Here is a 19,235-nt window from a genome sequence, read left to right on the forward strand (position 1 = left end):
AATAATTGAAAACAATCAACACAACACTGAAGTTATATCACTGCCTAAATAAATAAGGTGAAAGATACATATATGTTTATGTGTTTTTTTTTTTTTTTTTGTATTTATATATATATCAATAATCACAGGAAGAAAAAAGGCAAACTCTAGGACTCCAGGTCTTGCCCTCACAGTCTGAGGAGCAAGGAACTTTAAATGCAATTTTGAGAAATGCACTGTTTCTGAAAACATGTGGAAGGAGGGTATGACGTGGCTTGCTAAAGGCGCCGATTAAAATTTCCACTCCCTGTAACACATAGGTTACTCAAAACACATTTAAATATTGGCATTTAGCTAACAGAATGAACTGCTTCAGAGGTTGTTTGACACTAAATAAACGTCCTGAAGATCTTTAAGTTGAAAGCTCTGGTGTGTATAATGAACAGATCTAAGAAGTCATCAATAGAAAAACAGAAAAATACTTAAAAGCCATGAAAATTTTGCCACTTGATCCCATAGATCAGGGACAACAGATTTCTTCCCACTGATTCCAAAAATCATAACGATCTCCATGCTTGATTTTATTTTTACCTTTTTCTAAAAAAAGAATGCTGCAAGAAATTTATAATGAAATCTAGAACAAGAACAAAATACACACCTGTGTATTGCTTTGGAGACTTCTCTCTGGATCCCCAAGTTTCTGCCTTGTAGTGCGTAAACAGCAGATGCAATAAGGCACCTTTCATAAATCCCATCACTCCCTTTCTCATGTTTCAGTAACTCCTTCAGGGCTGCTGTTGCAAGTGTAACATCCTGCTTTACCAGTCCTAGTGTGCACAAAGCCTTCAGACTTTCTGTACTAGGTTCCTTTAATGAGCTGTTGAATCAGAGGGAGAAAGGAGACATTATTTTAGAGAACAAATTAAACTCACATTTAATATTACAATATTTTGAGTCCTCTTTCTTCAACACATCATCTACAATATGCTGACTTAGCAGACTATCATTATGGGATTTTGGATCAGGCTTAGAACTGTAGACTTGAGACCTCAGGATATGGAATACTGCAGTGGTTATGCACCATCTCAAAACTGGAACTACTTGGAAAGACTCCCAATACATTTGCTGCTCTTCATTAGCAGCCATAAAATAAATGGCAAGGTACAATGCGTAATGCAGAAAATTGCTTGCTTTCCTTGAACATACCTGCACTGCTAAATCAAGTCAGACATCAGTAACACTGTGCCTGTTTCCAACTTTGCAACAGAAATCCAGGAAGAAAAAAAGCCAGAAACAGGGCTGCTGAGAAGAACTGCTCTTTCAGCCTCAGAATTAGGCTGTTCTGAGTGATTAAATACTGCCTACCACAGAATCACAGACTTGTAGGGGTCGGAAAGGACCTCCAGAGATCATCGAGTCCAACCCCCCTGCCAAAGCAGGTTCCCTACACCATGTCACACAAGTGGGTGTCCAGTCAGGTCTTGAACATCTCCAGAGAAGGAGACTCCACCACCTCCCTGTGCAGCCTGTTCCAGTGCTCCGTCACCTCACCATAAAGAAGTTCTTGCCCATATTTGTGCAGAACTTCCTATGCTGCAGTTTCTGACTGTTTCCCCTTGTCCTGTCTCCAAACACTGCTGAAAAGAGTCCAGCCTCGCCACTCAGTCCCCCACACCTTAGATATTTGTAGACCTGGATCAGGTCCCCTCTCAGTCTTCTTTTCTCAAGGCTGAACAGACCCAGTTCACTCAGCCTTTCCTCATAGGAAAGATGCTCCAGGCCCCTCACCATCTTTGTGGCCCTCTGCTGGACTCTTTCCAAGAGATCCCTGTCTTCTTTGTACTGGGGAGCCCAGAACTGGACACAGTACTCCAGATGAGGCCTTACCAGGGCAGAGTAGAGGGGGAGGATCACCTCCCTCAACCTGCTGGCCATGGTCTTTTTAATGCATCCCAGAATGCCATTGACCTTTTTGGCCATGAGGGCACACTGCTGGCTCATGGCCAACCTGTCGTCCACCAGGACACCCAGGTCCCTCTCCGCAGAGCTCCTCTCTCAGAAGGTCATCCTCCAACCTATAACCATGCATGCAATTATTCCTCCCCAAACGAAGTTGGAATATAGACAGAAGTCTATATCATCTTCTGTCTATATTCCAACTTCAGGTAGTTTGTATATAGTTTCCACTATCTGTTAGTTATAATACCAGAGCCAATTCCACTATTCCACACTCACTTAATTACAAGATGCAGCTTAACCTTATAACAATAGTATTCTCACATTTATTGGGGAATACTGGATACAATGAATGACATTTTTCTCCCACTGTCCTCTGTTCCCTTTCCTAGCTCTGGGTATCTATTGCTGCAGCTGGCAGCATTCATTTGAGAGACACCCCTCAAGAATTAACTGAAAATTAAGTAGGACAATGGAACATTGCACTCCCTCCACTCACCATTTAAACAGCAGTGTCTTTGCAGCATCCACTTTGTTTCGCTTATACTCTATTATTGCCAAGGCAGTCAGGATATGTGTTTTATCTTGTTCAGATTCCGCAACAGACAAGGCTTTCTCATAGGCTAGTGAAAAATAAATAAAGATTCAGAATTGAAGCAGGTGGGAAAAGAAAAACCTCATGTTTATAAGGCCTCAGGAAAGGTATCTCAGTAGTACAATATTACTACTGTTTCAGGTTCACTACGTTTTCACGCCTGAAATCATATTGTAAAAGACAAAAGAAAATTTGATTAAGACCTTAGAAAGCAGCTATATGCTAGGAAATGTCTGATTTGTAGGAACGTTTACAGCCTACATAGTTGTACCAAGTGTAAACCAGTCTGGCAAGTAGTATTGGGATATCTAGAAAGAGAAATGAAAATAAAGATTTCCATGTGATAACATACTTATGAAATAATGTTTCAGACAAACACGCACAACTCCCATTAAAAATAGGGTTATTTCAAATGTTGAGCCAGCTGTTGTACTGTGAGTGCTTAGGCTTCTACGGTGACAATTTTTACTCACACCTTTCTGTCAGTCTCCCATCTCAGTAACACAGAACATGACAACACAGCACTTACATTAATCACTAAAGCTGAAGTGCTTTGAACATCACATTAATCTCCTACCCAAGAGCAATTTTTCCAGAAAAGTCATTTCATGATAGCAAGGAAAGCTAAGAAAACAAAAGCTGGACAAGAACGAAAATCTCAAAGAAATGTAGCTTTCCTTAGATTTGAATAGTTCTAGCACTTCTATGAATAGATGAATGATGAAATAGCTACCCACATGTATACTGAAAGACTGAAATAATCTGAACTACAGTTACCTTGGTTAGATGAACAAATCTGGTAAGAGTCATCTTAAGAACTGCCCTGTAGTGCTTTGAATTAGGAATATACTCACCTTGAATACTTTCTTTTAAGAGTCCTTTCTTGAAGTAGGCTAGTGCTATCCCCACAATGGCATCAAACTCAGTAAGCGGTATTGATGTATAAACCTCAATGGCTTTATCACACTCACCAATGGCACTGTAAAAAAAAACAAACAGAAACCATCATTAATAGGAAGGATGTAGCAACAGTGCTACGGTTGAGAGAAGATGTCCATACAGTTGAATACTCTGTTTACACGCGGAAACTGTCAGAGACCTACTGCTTCACCTGGACTGCCACAAGTCCAGGGGGGTGGGTGGGATGCACCCTAGGGTACTGAGGGAGCTAGCGAAGATGGTTGCCAAGCTGCTTTCCATCATCTATAAGCATTCCTGGTCCCAGAGGACTAGAAACTTGCCAATGTGACCCATCTACAAGAAGGTCTGTAAAGAGGATCTGGGGAACTACAGGCTTGTCAGCTTGACCTCTGTGCCAAGAAAAGTTATGGAGTAGACCATCTTGAGGGAGATCACACAGGACATGTGGGACAACCAGGTGATCAGGCCTAGCCAGCATGGGTTCATGAAAGGCAGGTCCTGCTTGACCAATCTGATCTCCTTCTATGACCAAATGACCCGCCTGATGCATGAGGGAAAGGCCACTGACATAGCCTACCTAGTCTCCCACAGTATTCTATTGGAGAAGCTGGCAGCCCATGGCTTGGACAGGTACACTCTTTGTTGGGTAAAGAACTGTCTGCAGGGCTCGGCCCAGAGACTAGTGATAACTGCAGTCATGTCCAGCTGGCGACAGGTCACAAGTGGTGTACCCCAGGGGTTGGTACTGGGGCCTGACCTGTTCAGTATCTTTACTGATGACCTGGATGAGGGCAATGAGTGTATCCTCGGTAAGTTTTTCAGATTACACCAACTTGTCAGGAGATGTCAATCTGCCTTGGGGTAGAAAGACCCTACAGAAAGATCTGAACAGGCTAGATCGTTGGGTGAGGCCAATGGGATGAAGTTCAGAAAGTCCAAGTGCAAGGTCCTGCATGTTGGCCACAACCCCAGCCAATGCTACAGTCTTGGAGCAGAGTGACTGTGAGACTCTGTATAGGAAATGGACCTGGGGGTACTGGTCAATGCCAGGCTGAATATGAGCCATGTCCAGATGACCAAGAAGGCCAATAGCAACCTGGTTTGTATCAGAAACAGTGTTGCCAGCAGGGGCAGGGAAGTGATCATCCCTCTATTCTCAGGCCTGGTGAGGCTGTACCTTGAGTACTGTGTTCAGTATAGGGCTCTTCACTACAAAATGATACCGAGGCCTTGGAGTGTGTCCAGAGAAAAGCAATGAAGCTATGAGAGGTCTGGAGCAGCTGAGGAGTCTTACGAGGAGAGGCTTGAGGGAGCTGAGATTGTTCAGTCTGAAGAAGAGAAAACTCAGAAGAGACCTTATTGTTCTACTGTTCTATTGTTCTTATTGTAACTACCTGAAAAGAGGTGAGGGTCAGCCTCTTCTCTCATGTGAGTAATGAGAGGACTGGAAGAAATTGCCTCAAATTGTGCCAGGGGAGATACAGGTTGGACATCAGGAAATACTTCTTCTCTGAGAGAGCTCTCAGGTGATGGAATGGGCTGCCTAGTCCCTGCAGGTGTTCAAGAAACATTTAGATGTTGTATTGAGGGACATGGTTCAGTGGGAAATACTGGTGATAGGTGGATGGTTGGTCTGAATGTCCTTAGAGGTCATTACCAACCTTGATGATTCTATGATAAGTCTGGCTCCAAAGAATGACATTTAATAAATTTTCTATCGCTAACTTTCACCCCTGAGCCTTAACTAAGTTTTACACCACTACATTCACTACATCCGAAGTTAGGGGCTGGGATAATATATCAATAGACACTTACCACAGAGATCTGCCGTAGTTTTGCATTGCTGTGTTATATTTCTCAGTATCCTCAGAGTTTTTTAGTAATGTAGCAGCCCTTAAAGTGATCACAATTGAGAATAATTAACATATTTTTACATTAATTCTCATAGTAGAATAGGCAAGTTTTTTATGCAAAAATCCTTCTATGCATAAACAGAAAACATAAATAGAGCTACTTTTGCAAAGTTTAATGTATTGGTAAACATGCCCTCCAAACATGTATTTTCCTCCATCACCTCCCTCTATCATTCCTCTACCTCACACCAAGAAAAAAAGTATGTTAATTACTATAGAGAATCAAACTTTAAAAAGAACACCAAGAACCAAAAAAACAAATCCTGAAGCTTCTCTTAACTCCCACACAATGAACTAGCTGAGTGTAGCTGTGGAATGCCTTTACTTCCCCTGTTACTTGTGTTCCGCATTTTCAAACTTGCATAAGAAAATTCCCACACACTATGTATAGTACAGTTAGTTGAAATGTACTGCTTAACTGAGAACATAAGGCTTACTGCAGGAAAAGATAAACCTTAAGCTTTTCAGCTGGTGCACAGAAAATGAGGACAAGGAACTTCTGTCAGTAAGTATTCCAGCATGTATAATTTACCTTTCATAAGCATCTTTTGCCTGTCTTTTTAGTTCCAGATAGTCATTCAAGTAACCAAGCATTGTGAAAGCAGATGCATCATCTGGATTTCTTTCTAGAAAATCAGAATTTACAACTTAGAGAACATAATCAGAAAGAGTTGTGAAAAAGCATTAGAAAAACATTGCTACATTGATGCTACAGTGTATGCATATATAAAAAAGCACTTTGCCAAGTGCTTCTGTCAACTGCTCATTGGAATCAGCTAGACAGGCTGCAAGCAAATAAAGGATACTAAGACAGCAACATGACATCAGGCTAGCTCGAAAATGTTTCAAATCTTACAACAAAGTACTGACACACTGAATTCTAAGTTTTTTGGCTTGCAGTGGTTAGGAGTTATGAGGCTTTTTTTTTTTTTGTAACGAAAGACGGAACTGTTCTGTCTGTACTGACTCTAGTAAAATGCTAGTAGAACCTTACTAGTTTTAATATTACTTTTTTCAACTATTTTTCAGTATTATAGCTTTGAAATGCACATCAACTGCTAAAGTTACCTGCCATCTCACCTCAGACCAGAAAGGGGAACATAGACCCTTCCTGCAATCTGTATATTTTATAGATAAATATCTCCTTACATTTCTTATTTTAAATGTTTGCAACTTATTTTGTAGCTCTTAAAAAAAAAAAAAATAGCAACGGATTACAAGATCAAGGAACTAGTTTAAAGAAAATCCACACTTGCTCTATTCATCTTCTGGGCTAGATATATACAAGCCTACCACTGCATAAAGGCCACAGTGACTAGGAACCATGCTCAAGAAAATGTTTTTTCTCTTACTGAAGTTTAATACTACTGTGTGCTTTATATTGTAAAGATGAGCAAAATCCAAAAACAGCCTTATGCTCAAACACATGGAACACAGGCAGAAAAGCTAGCATCTATTTGTACCATACAGATATACTCAAAGGATGTCTGATATCAGACACCAGGTGGCAGACGTAACAAGGCACAGTTTCTTACTTCGCTCAGCATCTGAAATGAAGTCTGGTAGAATGACAGAATTCACAGAATTGCAGGGGTTGGAAGGGACCTCCAGAGATCATCGAGTCCAACCCCTCTGCCAAAGCAGATTCCCTACACCAGGTATTCGTTCATACCTATTTCATCCAGTGTGATAACAATAATAATCAATTAATAAAAAAGTCCCTTTGTTCTACTTTGCTTATTTTACAACACAAAAGCCTTTCCCCAGTCTGGTCTAAACAGTCTTTGCCAAACCTAGTAGAGACATCACCTAGTCAGGCTTGCAATTCAATGAGGTATTTCAGCTACCTACCTGTATACTTGCTCATAACCACTTGGGCTGCTGGAATAGCATTCATTTCAACAATGTTGTACTGATACTGCTCAGTATCTCTGTTGCTTTTATCTTGCAGTGTTGAACATACCCAGTGGGCATAGCCTTTTGCTCCCTCAGTCTCAGGAAATAATTAAAAACAAACAAAAAAATGTAAATTAAGGATCATTAAATCTGCCCAAATAACACTGAAATACTTAGAGATAGTAATAATTCTCTGTTTTAAGGCAGAGTCTAGGATAAAAATCCTAATCATAGTTAAGCAGAATAAAACACTAATGTGATATGCTGCAAACACTCAGACCTTTAGGCAGAAAGAATTCTCACATTATCATATCACTGATGGCACTCATGCAGAAATCACAAATGAGAAAAGTTCTAAGAGAATCTAAAGTCTTCCACTTCCTTAGAATCCAGGATTACAGCAGTATCCTTGCTCTTTCCTGTTTATGTCTTCAGTTTATGCCTTTGTCCAATTCTGTAGATCACAATGTTTTTTCACAACTTATGAAGAAAGCTTCTTTGTCTACTGGGACTGAAACATTCAATAAAACGAGTGCCTGCTATTCAGTGGGTCCAGAACAGCAACAGTGAATTCAGGCAATCTCATTTGGAAAAGGAGCCTAGCTGTTCCACTGTTGAAGATACAGCTGTTCTTTAAAAGTTAGGTTATATAAATAGAGAGACTAAACATTAAGTACCTATCTGCTATACTTACATGCATAGCAAGTTCAGTTGTGTGCCTGAAGAGATCCATAGCATCAAAGCTGCCTACTGCCTCTGCAACAAGAGCCTTCAGAGAAACATAAGTTGTTACAGTCAGGTACTTCAAAATGAGAAGAAACTCAACACAGATTATTTTCAGCCATACCCTAGGTATTTAACATGAAAATATTTTTTTCTTATGCTGTCAAAGAAACTCCACCCCAATCTCATGAGACCCCACCTATAGCACTGCATTCAAATCTGGGACCCCTAGCACATGCAGAGTATGGACTTGCTGGAGTGAGTGCAAAGATAGGCCACAAGGATGCTCAGAGGGCTGCTATTCTTCTCCTGTGGAGGAAGTCTGAGAGAGCTGGTGCTGTACATCCTGAAGAACAGAAGGTTCCATGGACAGCCCACAGTATCCTTTCAGTACCTAAGCCAGGGCTACTGAAACACTAGGGAGAGATTTACTACAACAGAACGTTATGATAGGATAAGGAGAAATTTCTTTATACTAAAAGAGGGAAGATTCAGATCAGATGTTAGGAGGAAATTCTTTATTTAGAAAGCAGTGAGGCCCTGGCACAGCTGCCCAGAGAAGGTACACCTGCCCCATCCCTGAAGGTGCTTAAGACAGGTTGGATGGGGCCCTGGGCAGCCTGATCTAGCAGGCGGCAACCCTGCCCACAGCAGGAGGCTGGATCTGGGTGGGTTTTATGCTCCATTCCAACCCAAGCTATTCTGTGGTTCTAAGAATAAATCAAACACTTTAAAAGTAGAATAAGTAGTCTCTGTTCAACTGCAATTTGAAACTCAAGAACTTTTGCTGCTACTTCACATTCCTCAATACAATGATATAAAATGGGAAGTTTTGACACACAATGGCACTAGTCCTTATTTAGCATCCAGCTTCAAATCAGATATTATTAGCAGATCAACAGCATGGGATCATGGAGTGCACGTATAGCAATCACAAACATGAGTCAGAAGGATTTTGTGATATTCACAGATGACCTAAGTACCAGTGGGAGCCTATCCAGCCCTCAGTGGTAGGTGGTAAAAGCAACCTCCCAGGAAGTAAGAGCTGAATTTGTACATGAAAGACTTACTGTTTTTAACAGTAAGCTGGAAGAGAGGGCAGCTGAGAAGAGAGTTAGGAGTGCCATTTAATGAACTAGTCATACAGCAAAAACGGAAATAGCTGCCACCTTATGAAGATGGTACTTTAAGAGCACTAGATAACGAGCTTCAAGAACAGCAGTGATTGTTTTTTAATAGCTAGTTTCTTATACATCTTACAATTACATCAGTCACAAAAACATTTACATGAAGATAACTGCTGAATATAGATTTCCTCTATACACCACTGTGTTGTCTTATCCACCCCCAGGGGAAGTAGCAGCTTCCTCTACTCCTACAGGTACATGCGTAAGCACCAATTATGAGGAAGTCCAAATCCTCTTTTTCTCTAACAAAGCACAGTTTGATGTTTTTTCACATCTTACCTGCCCAATCCAACACATAAGGTAAGAAGGTTCCAGAGACTGGGCTACTTTGAAGGCTTCATGAGCTTGCTGTAGAACCAAAGATAACACAGCTATCAAACTCTTGCATACACTTTTGATATACACAGGTATTGTCATGCAGTAGTACTGAAAGAGCTTTTCACGAATGAAATTAAATCACTGCTAGTTCTGTACCATACAGAATAACTTGCTAACTGGAAAAATAAAGCAGCTTAGACTTCTTAAAAATAAAAATAATTGTAAAAACTATTTAAAACATCAAAAGTCCCCCTTCATTCCAAAAACACTTACTTCTCAACTAGATTAACTGTTTTGTTGTTTTGAGGAAGAAGCTACATTAACTGCTAGAACAATTAATATTTTAAATTTAGACACCTGGAGGATCCAGATTTTGAAATTTACATTTCTTTCATGTAAATGGTTTGAAAATTATTAAGCTGATTACTCTACATAAATCCTGAAGGAAAGACATGACTGTATATGTTCAGAATTCCTTCCTCAATGTGGCACAAGGAGACAAAGTCCTAGCATTATTACTCTCAGCAGCAAGGAATTTGTAATATCAAGTTGCTTTTACTAAAAATAATTCTCAGTCTCACTATCCCATTTCATAAATTAAATAAAATTGCCAAAATTCTGACCTGCAAATACAATAGCATGTAGTTTTAGCTGCAAGAAAACTCTGAACTTCACTTAACAGGTACTCTAATTTTCCTCCAGAGAGACTCTGAAAGTTCTAAAGAACTATGGCAAATTATAAGACATACTGATAAACAGAAAGTAGCTACCTGCAGGAAATTCAAAATCTTAGTTTGTGACTAAAGGAGTTTTTGGGTCAAATTTGGTGTGCATTCATTTGATTCAGACTTTCTCCATCCTTACAAACTGCTTTTATTCTATGTAGTCATTTGGAGAGCAACTTCAGCAATTTAGCCTAAGTTCACTTAACCATATCCAGTCCATAACAAATACTTAATTTGTGTAACTTTCATTCAAAGAAAGTATTTTTCTTGAATCCGAGAGAGACGCTCTTCACTGTTTGCTCACACTCCTACAACCACATATTCTCCTAAGAAATTGTAAAGGGAAACTGTATTTAAGGATTGAGAAAGAATTACCTCAATGTTTCCAGTTGCTAGATACAAAACTCCCAGGTTCGTCCAGGCAACAACATTCTAGACAGAACAAATAAAACCTACATATTATTGCTGTGTTCTGAAAGAGTAACACTGCACCAAGGGAAGAAAAGTTTAAAATGCCCACTTGAAACAGATGATAGCTGCCTACAGCACTTACAATTTCCTCAGCTTGAACAGATTTGATGAACGAATGTTGAGCAAGAGCATAATTCCCAATAGCTGAGGGAACAAAAAAAAAGGGGAAAATGAAAGGAAAGCTAGATCTAACCAAATTTTGTAAAAAGCATTAGTCATGCATTGCCTTCTAATGTAGAATATTATGCAGCTAGGGATCTCACTGAAGACTTACCACTACAGGAAGCAACCACACCAAGTGCATTCCAATAAAGGTGATTTTTGTTGTCAAGCCTCACAGCTTTTTTGAGACACTGGAAGAAAATCGAATGCAAATTATATCAATAGAATAGCAAAAGTTAAGACATCATGTGCTAGCTTACTGAGATTTAGAGACAGAAGTTAGGCAGACAAGCATCAAGGTAGATTTTAAAGAACACAACAGAATAACAGGCAATACCTGTAAAGACTTCTCTAGTAGTTCACTGATCTCATTTAGGTCTGTGCCTACTGCTGTGAGGTGCTCAGCTTGTCGATAATAATTTATTCCAAGATCACACCATATGTTAGGCAAAGGAATCAATTTTAAAGCTCTGCCATAACACCTACAGAAACATGAATCACAGAAGTATTATCCCAAGCCTTTCCACATGAAAGATGCTCAAAAGTGCTTAAAAACCCAAACCATCAAATATGCATAAAAACAAACAAAACCAGGCAAGAATGGAAACCCAGTGACAACTGAATAACACAGTTATCTTTATAGAATCTATTTTGGTTTGCCTTATCCATCACTTATGAAATGATATACGTGTAATCAATCACCTCAGGTGCAACATGAATGTTTTAATTATAACAAACATCAGCCATTTCTAAAGTTAATCAGACTTCCCTAGGAAGTACTTAACTACACACAATGGTTAAGATTTACTAAGCAGCAGCATTTTCAGCCCACCTTAACTTACTAGCAGCACAGAAGGTGCTATGAGGAAACCACAAATATTTTTTATCATGAGATTCCAGGGCCAGGAAAAAGGAATTCCCTCTTCCAATATAATTTAGATCACATATGTGGGGCTCAAATTAATGGCAGTTTTATAAAACTAATTACAGTCACAAACAAAGCTTAGAGTTTTATCCTGGACATTAGTAGTCCTGAGAGAACTGGGTAACAACCACTGCAATCACTTAATTTGAAGTTGAATAAATGACTGAATAACAGGCACAATACAGCCACGCTCTGGAGGCAGAAGGAACCACAGAAAATAGCAGGTGCTAGATGATGCAATGAGAGCCATTGTGGTAACCCAGGGAGCATTCTCTGAAATAAGCGGTGTAATTTAGAAGAATCATGAGAATTTGCTTTTTCTTTAGTCTTCACTAAATATTCATGTGTCAGAAAACCATCATGTATTTTCTTTTCTAAAATTAACATAGTCTAGAATATTTGAGACTCTACAGCGTGTACAGATGTGTAGAAGTACTTAACAGAAATGAATAAAAAAATAAATAATTACCTTCCACCCAGTCTCAGCAGCTCAGTTTTCTTCAGCATCTGTTTGCCTTCACTTTTACCCAGAAGCGATCCTAGAACTCGAACATTCACTTTGGCTGGTGAAATAACATGCACACTAGTACAGGTATCGCCAAGCAGTTTCCAAAGGGAAGATATATCAGGTCGGTTCTTTGTTGCCCTGTAATTTAATAATTAAGAAAACCCACAAAACAACCATTCAGGCATCACAATATGTTTTTCAGAAAGTTTGCCACTCTGAAGAGTGGCACAAACTCAATTTAATTAATCAATGAGTTGTTTGGTACTTTTTTTTTTTTTTTTTTAAATCAGAATTCTTCCCACTCAACCTCTAGGTTTAAAATGTAAAAAATAAATCAGAAACTACATCAAAATATCCCAACTTTGTGGGGACTAAGCATGTTCAGAAAAATCAGCCATTATATATCTACTAATTTTTGCCATTATATTACATAGCATGAGACACCTGCAGAAACCTAGTGGACTTTACTCTGTAACAGCAGTTACTCCAAGGTTTAATTTAGGCCACTAAAGCATTTAAATTGAAATGTTAAACAGTATGATTGATGGAAGGAAAGACCACTTTCTCAACCACCATTTTTGATTGATATTTTCTCCCTTAAGTTCCATATATACACAATGACAACTAAAGAGAATGATAGGCAACTTCAGAAGTCTGAAAAAGTCAAAGGACTCTATTTTTTATATGGTAAAAATAATAGTAATTTTATAGTTACCATTTACTCAATCCAAAATGCATTGTTCAATGCATTTTCTCTAAACTTTTTCTTCTAAAACAGAGGCCTGATTCATTTTATTTAACTGAAAGTTTTCAAACATTTAACATTTATTTTTCTCCAAACCACGAGTCTGCTACATTAAATACTTAGTACTCACCTTGTAAAAAATTCAAGAGCCTGCTCTATGTAACCCACAGCCCTCATATCAAGGTACTTCTCAAGGGCTGATCTTGCCAGCATGAGATAGCATTCTCCAAGTCCTAAAAGTAAGACAAAGTTATCCTTTATGAAAAAAGATGCTTGCCTGACACTGCTTGCTAGAAGAGGTGGGGTGGTATAGGAGAAAGCCTGCTCAGTGTTCTGCTTTATTTCTTGCATGTACTAAGCCAAAGCACAAAAACCTACAAAAACTCTCCTGCTCGTAAGAGACACTTTGCTCTTACCTCTCCCTAATCAGCACGAACTGTAGCACAATCTGAATATTAAAATACACCTACTTATATAAAGCATAGCACCAAAATTTGGTGTTTGTTTTCAGGAATTAACTAGAACACTCACTCACCTAGAAAGCTACTCTGCATTGGTTAGCCTTTGACAAATACAAGAACAGTATCAAAGCACACACAAAATACAAAACAGGACTATACCAAGGTAGGATGGGAATTTTTCTCTGAGGTAACTGAAACCAACATCACTTAATCCTATTTAAGCAAGAATTTACATTATGTAGAAATAAACTGAACTATCAAAAAGCCTTCACCTAGTACTGTACTTTTTAGAATTCTGGAAAATTCAAGACAGGATTTGGTTTATACACTTGCTGGTATTGGCTGTGACTCTGAGTGGCAATAAGTCATTGGATGCGAATTCCATTGCTTCTTAGTATTTTTTTCACAGTTCTGAAGCTGCCTTCATCATGCAATTGCACTCCTTATCTACACCAAGCCACCCATCTCTCTTTCTGGATTATGACACTGGAACAAATGCAGACTGTATGACTTTGATGCAATCATGCTTTGTAAGCCTTTTATCCTGCCCACATTAGGTAATTGTTTCAACCACACAAGTCTCAAGGTTATAAGCTCAAGTACAAGAAAGCTGCCATCTAAAAGCAGAACTCCTTTTATTTCCAAAAGTTATACGTTAAAAACAGATACTGGAGCAGAGGTAGAATAAACTTAGTATTCAATAACACAAAACTGGAATGCATATAAAAGACACATTAAAGCAGATCAGTATAGTTAATTCTTTTATCTGCTATGATACTGTGCTTCCAACAACTAAGTTCACAAAACCTGATAAAGACATGGTCAAGGGCAGCAGAAAATGAGTACAGCCCACCCCTTTGACAAGGCTGACTGACTCCACTGCCTTTTTAGTCATACATGGTGTGACTGCTCAGGTGAAACTGCAGCATTATTAGCTGGCTTCCTACATAAATTTTAAATTCCTCTGTCCTCATAGTTACACAGGAATAGTTACCTTTATAATTGCTCCTTTGGATAGTGATATTAAGAGCTCCTCAAGTATTTGCAGGCTACTACATGCTGGCTTTCATGCAAGTGGATCACAGCATTCTGAACATCCAAAAATACTCTTTCATGTAGGCAGGCCTACCTATACCAGTTATCAAGAACCTCTCCATAAAACTGAAGTACTACAGAGTTAGAGAGAGAAAAAGATCTAAAATTGAAAATACAGACATATTACCTTTAAGTGCAGGTACATACTCTTCTGTCTTCTCTAAGATCTGCTGATAGGTAGCTATAGCATTTTCATATTTGCCTAGAATCTGCTCAACTGCTGCAGCTCTGTAAATGCTGTACACATGGTCTGGGTTCAGCTCACTGGCCTTCCTGAAGGATTTTAGAGCTGCTGCATAGCTACCTCTGCTCACATAAGCCTCCCCTAGAGACTCCCAGCAGTTGGGATCCATTCGGTCAGCCCTGAGAGCTGCCTGCAAACTGCAGATATCAAGATTTAGATTTAAATTAAACATAGCATAAATTAACAAAAACAAATTATTTCCTTAAATTACATAATCTCAGAACACAAGCAGACAATTATACAGAACTTTTAGAAATGGCACAACAGTGTTTAATTCTTCACAGAACAAATTAAACAAGCTTAGCTATTGAACCTATTTTTGGCTTTTATTCAGTGTTACAACCTCCTTGTCTACAAGAAGCCTCATTATCTGGCTTGTTAGCAGAGATCACTGCTATCATGAGAAGACTGCATTATGCTAATTTCAGAATCACTCAGATCCACTTCCCAGTTTAGTACTGGCTGCCTTGTGATCAGCTAACTTGATTTCAAAACCTTGGAAGATCAATTAGCCGGATTTATAGAAAATGGTTTAAACAAACCACTAGTTCTCTTACTCAGCCACTGCTTTTGACGGCTGACCAGTTCTGAGGTAGTAAAGTCCACGATGAAGCCAAGCCCATTTTGCTGCACCAGCATTTGCTTTTTCAGTTACTTCATTCAAGATGGATAGAGCAGTCTCCTAATAAAAAACAAAAAATACCACGTTAATATACATTTGGATGCAAAGAACAAAATTATTAAGAAGAATATTCCAATTTCGGCACACCATTAAATTGTCTGATTTCTTGTTCTTGTAAAGAAGTAACATTACAGGAGCTTTTAAAGGTTGGCAAACTGAGTGGCAGAATACAGGAGGATATTATCACATCTTCTGTATGTCTTTGCAAAAAGACAGTAGATTCCTCCAGTTCTGCAGTGATAGATCTATTTTTTAACTAGAAAAGCACAAGTCTTTGCGGTGAGTCAGATACTTAATCTTATTCTGCAGATGTTCAAATGGAGTCTGTCAAAGTGTGAGCTACTTTCTTGCTAATATCAGACTAAGAAGTTTTTATACAATGCTACATAAGAAATACTTTCTTAAAAACATTCTAATAACTTTATATGCTATTTCCAAAAGGAACAAGGGGAGAATGGAAACAAAAAATGGCAGAAGTTAAATATGAGAAGTAAACTTACTTTCTCTACAAGTTTCTACTGAAAAAAAAAAAATCTTCCCCTCTGAACCACATGGGATGACTATAACGTTATACTTGCTTACCCCAGCACCCTCCCCAGGTAGGTTTAATTCAGAACTGAAGCATAAAATTGAAGCAAGTCCAGCTGTGAAAACTGCCAGGCAACGACAGAACATCTATTTTCAGATCTTACTCTCAAATACCAAAGAAACCAGAGGTGATTCCTCAAAGATTATTAAGATTAATAGAAAAGCCAAATAACCATAACCCAGGGCCTTGAATGTGCAATACCGTGTCTCCAAGCTCCACACTTAAGTCTACAGCTGCTGTTCCAGATTCTTCATCAGTTCCATCCAGTTCAAAAGCCTTTTTATAGCAACCACGAGCTCTACTTTTGTCTCCAGCAACATCTCTGTAGTAGTTACCTAAATAACAAAAGACACTTCCCAAGTAGCTGTCCAACTTTGCAGCCTATAAGGAAATATAAACACAATATAAGAGTGCCTTCTGAAGGATCAAGCATGCGGATAGGTCCAGTGGTAACTACTTATACAGTCTCCATTTATTGACTTATTTCAGCTTTTTCTGTGCTACATCTAAGCATTCAATATTTCAAAGGCTACTTCAGCTTTAAATACTTGCAGAACCATCCACAAAGTTCATGACACAAAAGCATTTTGTATGGAAATAATAACCAGATAAATGTGTTAGCAACAAACATTCCTTTCACTTCACAATATCATCACTTTAAAATTCCACTCAAAATTCAACCATTACACTTACAGTCAAATCTTATACCACAATTAACTCTTACATTTTCAAAGGTTTGAGTTAATTTTGTGTACATTTGACACACTTGTTTATATATGAGAAACAACACCCCCAAAGCAGCATATCAACAGCTCTGACAATTTTTTTTTAAAAAAGCTTATAAAAATTGTTAAGAGTATTTAAAATATTCATTTAAAATACACTGCATGCTATACACTGCTGCTACTGAAGTGGGAGCAGTGACACTTGCTATAAATGCATACAGTGAGTTCAAGAAATTCAGATTCCTATTTTTGGGAGCAAAGCTTCTACGCTCCCCAAAATGACATCAGATTAAATCCCTTGGATCAGATTCTGATCTATACATGGAGAAATCCACAAGCATTAAAAAATGCATATAAACTACAGGGGCTTTGCAGGATTACATCTGTGGATACACACTGAAACTCTAAGAACACATTTTTTCCACCCTCTTTGTTTCTTTGCATTTTGAATACTGCCCTCCGCATTTCAAGACATTTTGGAAGCTCTGTCACAATGCCCATCTAAAGTCCCAAATTTATAGCTCTCAGGACAGAGGATTGAGAGAATTAACAAATCACCACCTCATTTGCCTTCACAAAGATCTCAATAATTAGCTGAACAGGTGGTTAAAAAAAAAAAAAGCTAGAAGATTTCAGTTAACTACAGCTCCCCATAGTGAATTTGTTCACAGCTGAAATTGGTTTACAGGCTCTGGAAACCTGTGAATGGTAAAAAGCACAATATTCAAGTCTTTCATTCCAGCTAGAGTACTTCATGCTTCCAATATAGAGAAATGTTGATTTAAATGAATAAAGAACCTTTTACCTTCAAGAAATGAGTGAGTGCTTTTCCTTTATCTTTTTTTGTCTCATCACTCATGAACCAATAAGTGAGCCCCAGATACTGATGATACTCAGCAATTTCAGCCCTTCTTTCAATAGCATTTTGAAAACTAAATAAAAAGAACAGAGATCAGATCGAACTTGAAAAGCATTGTATTTTATTCTCCCCTACAGCCTGTTACAGTGGAGAAAAAAAAAAGGTTTACCTTCTTTCTGCCTGCTCATATTTCTTCTGAGAATAATGGATGAAACCCTCAAGAGCATGGGCTTCAGCTACATCAGGATGTGACAACAGAAGCTCTTGTGAAATCTGCAAAATATGTCACTCTTTCCTGGTTATTGCTGCATGACATTAAGAGTTCTATTTAATAAAGAGAAAGGACCAAAAAGAACTAACCTTTGAAGCTTCATCAACTAAACCTTTGTTTAAATATGCTCGACCTCTGAAAGCTAAAAGCACAGGATCACTGCTTGCTCCCACAACCTAGAAAACCAAGTAATAGACACAAACAAGCTATTCTCACCACAAAAGCAAGGTGTCAGAAGCATGCAGTCTACATGAAGATAGAGATAAGAAAAACATTTCAAGAGAAGACCCTTGAGATTTCTATTGAAGAAGAGGCAGCAGATTGAGGAGAGCAAAGTCAAAGCTACTGAAGTCTGAACCATGCAAAAGGTAGTACACATGGAACTGTGACACATAAAGAAGGGGAAAGGAGTTTCTGCTTGAAGCTATTCTACTCAGTCTTAAAGGTACATGCTTCTGTGAAATGATAAGTTAATTGAGGACGTAGGGAGCATGATTGTAATGGTAATTCAAATTCAGGTGAACAGTAGCCTCAGAACTAGCAACAATCCCGCATTGCTAAGCAAGACCAGAATAGATCAAGAGTGACAGTTTTTAAAATTAGAATTGTGAGTTAAAAGCAGTTATAGAAAAGCCTAGAAAACAGGGGAGGGAAAGTGGCAAAGAGGTGAGTGTACTGATTACAGCATAGTTGGTAGGAGCTGTATAAATCACATAGAATGTAAAAAGGAGATGGGGAAAATACACAGCTTGAATTTTCAGGGCATAGAGATGAGAGTGCTTTTTTCCTTAAACTTCACTTGATCAGTGGAAATACCTCCTCGAGTGCATTAATGGCTTCTTCTGCAGCTCCAGCATCAGATATTTTGATCAAAACCTCTGCTTTCAACTGAAGGATAAGGTTCTTCCGCTGCAGAGTAGCACCATCAGGAGTTTGAAGATTCTTAATTGCTGTTGATAAGACAAAAGTTCCATCAAACAAAAATAGGAAAGGAACTAATAAAGCTAATTTATAGACTGCTCTCTCTCATCTTGAAGAAACTATAAAATTTAACCATGGAAGTTCAAAAGTTCAATGAATTTTAGAAAGGCCCCTCAGACATGTAAAAGAAACAGAATGTTTTCAGGATGCCAACCTCCTAAACAGAATGCTGTGTTTTCCTGACCCATGCTCTGAAGAAGAAACAATGACTTTTCACTAACCAAGCTGTTCTGCACTTCAATGTTTAGTAATATTTTTTCCCCTCTATTAAAATAAAAGATTTAACTCTACATCTGTGCAAAAG

The 19,235-nt window shown here is 38.5% G+C and overlaps 1 protein-coding gene across 2 annotated transcripts in view; it reads right to left on the bottom strand.

Annotated features, from left to right (window-relative positions):
• Positions 1-19,235, bottom strand: part of SKIC3 (SKI3 subunit of superkiller complex) — a 44,397-nt gene that overhangs the window by 13,346 nt on the left and 11,816 nt on the right. For both annotated transcript variants that reach the window (XM_052700675.1, XM_052700676.1), the window contains exons 12-32: positions 18,767-18,900; positions 18,040-18,126; positions 17,849-17,952; positions 17,626-17,752; positions 16,297-16,476; positions 15,382-15,506; positions 14,708-14,961; positions 13,155-13,257; positions 12,241-12,417; positions 11,184-11,328; positions 10,959-11,037; positions 10,767-10,828; positions 10,589-10,645; positions 9,450-9,518; positions 7,955-8,029; positions 7,216-7,357; positions 5,897-5,990; positions 5,267-5,344; positions 3,385-3,509; positions 2,435-2,558; positions 638-856 (exon numbers count right to left, since the gene is read on the bottom strand). In XM_052700675.1, coding sequence (XP_052556635.1) covers positions 638-856; positions 2,435-2,558; positions 3,385-3,509; positions 5,267-5,344; positions 5,897-5,990; positions 7,216-7,357; positions 7,955-8,029; positions 9,450-9,518; positions 10,589-10,645; positions 10,767-10,828; positions 10,959-11,037; positions 11,184-11,328; positions 12,241-12,417; positions 13,155-13,257; positions 14,708-14,961; positions 15,382-15,506; positions 16,297-16,476; positions 17,626-17,752; positions 17,849-17,952; positions 18,040-18,126; positions 18,767-18,900 — 2,560 coding nt within the window. The remainder of the gene's footprint in view (positions 1-637; positions 857-2,434; positions 2,559-3,384; positions 3,510-5,266; positions 5,345-5,896; positions 5,991-7,215; positions 7,358-7,954; positions 8,030-9,449; positions 9,519-10,588; positions 10,646-10,766; positions 10,829-10,958; positions 11,038-11,183; positions 11,329-12,240; positions 12,418-13,154; positions 13,258-14,707; positions 14,962-15,381; positions 15,507-16,296; positions 16,477-17,625; positions 17,753-17,848; positions 17,953-18,039; positions 18,127-18,766; positions 18,901-19,235) is intronic.

This window comes from Tympanuchus pallidicinctus, unplaced genomic scaffold (assembly GCF_026119805.1).
Source record: "Tympanuchus pallidicinctus isolate F22 unplaced genomic scaffold, pur_lepc_1.0 scaffold4, whole genome shotgun sequence".
NCBI lineage: Eukaryota > Metazoa > Chordata > Aves > Galliformes > Phasianidae > Tympanuchus > Tympanuchus pallidicinctus.